The sequence below is a fragment of the Impatiens glandulifera genome, chromosome 3 (genome assembly GCF_907164915.1).
Source record: "Impatiens glandulifera chromosome 3, dImpGla2.1, whole genome shotgun sequence".
NCBI lineage: Eukaryota > Viridiplantae > Streptophyta > Magnoliopsida > Ericales > Balsaminaceae > Impatiens > Impatiens glandulifera.
Window position 1 is genome coordinate 57211554 of NC_061864.1, and position 6682 is coordinate 57218235.

Below are 6682 nucleotides of genomic sequence, written 5' to 3' on the forward strand. Positions count from 1 at the left end.
ATGAATGGAATAATAAAGATATGAACTTCGGCCTTATTCGTCTATTATTATTTACTATGGACTGTTTGGTATAGACTAACAGTATTTCTCTTCGCACCATTGGTTCTTCTATCCCCCTCCCAAATTCTCTATTGAAAACTTTCCGCTGCCATTTGATTGTAGAATTTCCACCCGGTCCTAGACTTCAAAACTTGATTCTTGAGATCAAGAACCCATAATCACACCTTACGAAATAAGTCGTAACATTCTTGGTATCAGAGCAAGACGATCCTCAAATGAAAGAAACCCGATAGCAAACAAAGATGGATGATATTAAGACCCTACTCGAAGGGCTGACCCAACAATATGCCTCTATGAATACTGCCCTACAACGACACAATGCCGAACAGGCTGCCTTGCACAATGCCTTTCACTAAAATATGGACAGAAGGTATGGTGCTGGAAAAAGCTTGACAACCATTGAAAGAGGTGCGTATAATAATGGCCAAGATCCCCGCACCCGACCCTATGATATTGTTTCTTACTACTTTCCTCCAACCCGGCTCACAAATGTTAATATTCATGAATTTGATGGGAATGATTTGGAGGGCTGGCTCTTATTTGACGAGCAAGTCTTTAGGGTGAGCAAGACGAATGATGTCACAAAGTTAGACATTGTCCGCACTCACTTCTCTAAAGAGGCAAGAACGTGGCGTGAATCATATTTGCAGAATCGCAACCAAAAGAAGCATTGACGTGAGATGTATTCAAGAGGCATCTCTTGCTGCGATTCGGTCACAGGACCTTGTACAGTGCCAAGCCGCCGCTGCTGCCCAAACCATGCATTGTTAACACGGTCTGGCTGAGCACAAACCGGACAACCGATCCCAAGAAAGACCTGTGTTATACTTGCAATAAAAATTGGGAGCCCAATAATAAGTGCAAATCCAAAATATACATGGCCTCGACTAATCAGCAAGAAGTCCAAGAACTCGTTCAAGAACCAGTCCAAGAATCATGTTTTTATGACCCACCTTTGTTGCTTGAGACATGGGATAAACGTGTCATTACTTTGCACACTTTCACGGTCCAGCAAGGTACCCCTCGGTCGCGGGTCAACATAATACAAGGCAACCAACTAGAAAAGGCCTTGGAAAATTATAATGTTGTTGTCACGTACAAATAAAGAGTAAAAACGAATGCCAAAGTGTTTCACTTGTTTTGGAAAACACTCTAGAAAATTTCCAGCACATAATCAAAGGGTTCAACCAGCAACCCAACGACCGACCACCAGCCAGGAAGGTAGTTAGAAGACATGGCTATGTTGTTGCACATGTGTTGCTGGTCTGGATAAAAGACTGGGCTTGGTTGTTTGAAGACATTCTAGAGTATGCCTAGAAGAAAAAATGGCCCTTTTATTGTACCTGGCGTGTTGGGCCGAAGGAAGGACTGATTGGGGAGCAGGAAGACCGAAGGCTTCTAAGAAATGCGGTCCTAGACTCCGACACTTACTAGACTTGCTGAAGTCCGACCGAATTCTTTGAAATTTTGAGCATGCGCATCAGAGGCTCGGCAGACCACGGTCTTTTTCGTCGAGGGCGACGAATTTTGAAAGGGGAGATAATGCTAAGGTCCACAATTAAGGCTTCGGTCCTAAAATAAATTTCAGCAACCTTTCTCGGCACCCGTTCTCGGTCCTATTGTGCACATGGGCCAGATTTCTGTTTTGTTGTTTTATTATTTTGTTTTGCTTTAATTTTCTATTTTATCAACCGAATTTTGTTATTTTCTAGTAGTTGTTGTAACCGAATATTATGGGGCAAGACATCACCTATATAAGGCTGATCTTTCTTCCCCAAGGACCCATGAATGGAGTAATGAAGATATAAACTTCAGCCCCATTCATCTATTATTATTTACTATGGACTGTTTGGTATAGACCAACAATATTTCTCTTCGCACCCTTGTTTCTTCAATCCCTCCTCCCAAATTCTCTATTGAAACCTTTCGCTGCCTTTTGATTGTAGAATTTCCACCCGGTCCTAGAGTTCAAGAACTTGATTCTTGAGATCAAGATCCATAATCATAGCTTACGAAACAAGTCGTAACACATTCCAACAACAAAATTGATGTTTGACCTAGTACAAATCTAAGAATACATCAAGCTTAAACCACGTTCGATCAATTTCATTGCATTTCAATTAATTTTTGGGACATTGATTGAGACTAAATGTATATTTTTTCTAAGTTCAAACGACAACTTCATTGCATTTCATTTTTCCATCTTAAATCTCTTTTAAACTTTATTACTATAAGTATTTAAGAAAATTTCATCAATCCATTAATTTATCACGAATTAATTCTATTTGAATCACATAACATAATCATATCTTTCATTTCAAAGTTGTTAGAAATAAAATCTTTTATTTTACGCAATAAACTAAGATCATTAATAGCGAGTAAGGTATCACAAACGAAATCTAATGAATAGTGAAAAATATGCATAGTTAAAACTATAAACATACTACTACAAAAAAAAAAAAATTTGAAGATAAAATCAGGCGTGTGATTGTGACACAATTTCTAGACGGTGACAAAATATAATATTTTAAATATTTCCTAATATTACAAGTTTTGATCTCATCCCACACAAGAGTAATATTTTTCTTATAAATTGTCTTCATCTTCTCTCTATTCCAGCTGCATATATACATTTTATATTCTCTCCTCCAATTCTCATGGCATTATTAACCTTTTTCATCTTCATCCTGAGCTTGATATGGCTCACATCACTTCTACTTACAAAGTTCTCAAGAAATGCTAAAAAGAATCAACCGTTGTCGCTGCTGCCTCCAGGACCGATGGGGTTACCCATTTTGGGAAACCTCCCTTTCATAAAACCCGAGCTTCACTCTTACTTCACTGACTTGGCGAAGACCTATGGCCCAATCTTCTCCCTCCGACTTGGAAACAAAATTGCAGTTGTCATCTCCACTTCCTCAGTGGCACGAGAAGTTCTCAAAGATCAAGACATCATCTTTGCCAACAGAGATGTCCCTATTGCTGGTAAAGTTAGATTCAATGGAGGTTCTGACATTTTGTGGAGCCCTTATGGACCTGAATTGCGGATGCTAAGGAAAATATGCGTCCAAGAGATGCTTAGCAGATCCAAGGTGGATTCATTCTATCATATCCGGCGAAGGGAGGTTCGAAAGTTGGTCAATAGCCTTTGGGTCCGAAGGATGTCGCTGGTGGATGTTGGGGAAGAGATGTTCATGACAGTGTTGAATTCAATAAGCACCATATTGTGGGGAAATGAGATGGCCGAAAGGAATCTAGGGACTGAGTTCCGTCTCTTTGTGGAAGAATTGATCATGCTGATAGGAGAACCAAATATATCAGACTTCTTTCCATGTCTAGCTTATTTTGACTTGCAAGGTATAGAGAAAAGGATTAAGAGATTGGTCAAGAGATTTGATAAAGTTTTTGAATTGATGATAAACGAACGAATGGGAGAGGATGATAATAATGTGAAGAAGGATTTTCTGCAAGGTCTCTTGAATTTGAGGAAAGAAGGAGGGGATGCTAAAACGTGTCTAACTGATTCTCATCTCAAATCGCTTTTAATGGTAAATATCTATAAGCTTTCTATGATAATAATTAAGTTAAACATATCCAACAAGATCAAATTGAAATGAATTGTTTTGATGGACTTTGGTTGAGAATATTGGTGTTGGTAATTAATGAAGAACCAATATACTTTTCTTTAACAAATTTGTTGAGAGCATTTATCGTTTTGTTTTCTCTTGTCAGGAAATGGTTATCGCAAGCACGGGTACAACATCATACATGATGGAATTCATGTTGGCTGAGATGATGAACGATCCCCAAATAATGAAGAAAGCGCGACAAGAATTAGAAAATGTGGTAGGCGCAAACAATATAGTTGATGAATCACACATTCATAAATTACCTTATTTGCATGCAGTCATGAAAGAGACCCTCCGGTTACACCCTCCTGCACCCCTTCTCGTACCACACTGCCCTAGTGAGTCTTGCACCATCGGTGGGTACACCATCTTCAAGGGCACTCGTGTTTTCATTAATGTGTGGGCCATACATCGAGACCCTTCGTTTTGGGAGAATCCACTCGAGTTTAATCCAGAAAGGTTTATTAAGTCTAAGTTGGATTATAGTGGAAATGACTTTAACTACTTACCGTTTGGCTCCGGTAAAAGAATATGCGTGGGCATTGAAATGGCAGAAAGAATGTTTTTATACTTGTTGGCTTCACTACTCCACTCTTTTGATTGGAAAGTGTCTGAGGGAGAGAAATTAGACTTAGAAGAGAAGTTTGCACTTGCACTAAAGAAGAAAAGGCCTCTTATGGCAATACCAACACCTAGGCTTTTGAATCAAGCTTTATATGAGTAGTTATAAAACATTGTGAATAAAATATTTAAATAAGAAAAAAATCTATGAAAAGCAAAATTTCTCAAATAAACTTTTCAACGATCTATTTGACTAATTTTCTTTCACAGCATTTTACTTCCCTTTACATTTTTATGTAATAAATAATGTGAACTTGTGCAATTCACTATGGTGAGTAATATTTATATTGCACTATCTGCCACAATTTGTTAACTTTTGCTACTTTTATGTTGATGAGTATGCTCTTAATCTTTATGATTATTCTTCTTTTATCTTGTTATTATGTTATTTGAAGTATGATGAAATGGTCACAACTTAATGTTTCATCTTAATTTATTCGTGTAAATAGGACATAAAGTATTTACATTTAATGAAAAAATTACTTTGTCGATAGTCATTGTTCTTATGGACGGTGTTTTAGGATTAGATGTATAATCTTCCATCAATTAACCACGTTAACTCTTGTTAAGATCTTTTTGTTGCTGTTGATCATTTGGAGGGTGACATATATCATATGGTTGGTAAGTGATACAGAATTAATGGTGAAAGAGTTACTAAAAGTCCTCAATGTGGTTATAAAGAATTAACAAATATTGATGGATGAATGTATAAGATGATTCAAAAATGTATTGATAAGAGGTTTTAAAGCCTTCGAATAAGTTAATTTTTCACATCACTAAATAATTGCTCTAATGATTTATGCTATTTGAATGATTTGATTTATTGGGATCTATTTTTAGACTTAAAGTGATGAACTGTCGTATGAGGCCATTTTTTTTGTATCTTATTGTCTTTAGTATTAAAAATTTTCTGTTGTAAATGCTTTGTTTTGTGAAAGGTCTTTAGTACTTAAACGACTTTGTGAATAACCCGACGTTAAAACCAAGGTATAACAGACAGTTTATTCTTACCGCCGTTAAAAGTCTGTCTTTAATTTGTTTAGATTTGATAGGACGATGAGTTACACACAAGAGAAAAGCCTCAAGTAATGCAAGATCTATTATTTTTGGTATGGGTCGTTAGGAGCATGTAAAAATATTTGTATATGCAGTAGAGTACACATGTATAAATTTCACACACAAAGAACACAAGGGTTTATTGATAAAAAAAAAAATATTGGTATTTCTGTAGTTTGGAACAATGTCACAAAAACTATTGACTATTATGAGATGTTGCATATATATTATTGAATTTCAATATCTGGTTGGAAACCATATTGTGTTTTTCAAGTTTAAAGTAATTTTTTTGGAGGGAAAAACGACTTAGCGTGATTTCATTAAAAATTCTCAAAAAGGGGCAAAAACCACGAGTTTAAGAGATCATTCTATAAATACCTATAATGATTTTGAAATCATAACATTCTGAATAAAAGGTAAAAAGCTAAAAACGTAAATGAATTATCTGATTACAATGTTTTCAATTCTAGTGAGTTCAAAAAACGGTAATTCCAGTTCTTGCAGATATTTCAGTTCTGCTTCATGCTTGGAATTCTTTTTCACGTTCCCGCGAGGTCGCTGCAATCCGATACAATATCTTTTCATAACTCTTCAACGCTCCTACGGGTTATGCCATATACCCTTGCATTCCGTTTTTGCAAATGTTATACACCACTGCTCCAAAGCCGCACTTGAACACACTTGTTGCAAATCTATTTCCCTTGGCATTGAATAGTGTCACTTCTTTGATTTTATTCCATTCGCTCGGAAAACTGATCATCTCCAGGGTTTTATAGAATTTTTCCCAAAGCCTTGAAGAAATAAACCAGCTCCCGAATAAGTGATATATGGTTTCTCCATTTCCTCTACATAGAAGACAGCTCGCGTCCATGATGCTCATATACTTGCTGATACGATCACGAGTGCCGAGTCTTTTCCAGAAGGAGAGCCATAGGATGAACTGGTGTCGAGGGATAATCTTCATTGACCATACAAGAGGAGCCCATTCTACTTTCTGCGCTTTTTCCCGGGTTACCTCTCATATTTTCTTCGATACCAACTTCCCACTATCCTTAACTTTCCATTCATGAATATCCGGTCTGTCGTTTAGTTGTATGTTACCTATATGATCAAGTATCCTCTGTCCTTCTGGATTTCTTCTCAGGAGTGAGTACCAATTCTCGTATTTAATGTCTCTGATTTTCGCTTATTCGTAGTCCCTTCTGATACGGGTATTTTGAAACTCCTCCTTGTGGATGATAGGCTGGTTTTCGAACTAGGGGTCGTGCCAGAATAGAGTGTCTTTCTCGTCCCCTAGCTAGATGTCATAAAGATCT

At 37.0% G+C, this 6682-nt stretch overlaps 1 protein-coding gene across 1 annotated transcript; it reads left to right on the forward strand.

Annotated features, from left to right (window-relative positions):
* The first annotated feature begins 2695 nt into the window (after positions 1-2695).
* On the forward strand, positions 2696-4482 carry LOC124932463 (flavonoid 3'-monooxygenase CYP75B137-like). The gene is made up of 2 exons (XM_047473095.1): positions 2696-3608; positions 3793-4482. The coding sequence occupies exons 1-2, from the start codon at positions 2718-2720 to the stop codon at positions 4411-4413; spliced, it is 1512 nt and encodes a 503-aa protein (XP_047329051.1). The 5' UTR covers positions 2696-2717; the 3' UTR covers positions 4414-4482.
* Positions 4483-6682: the final 2200 nt, after the last annotated feature.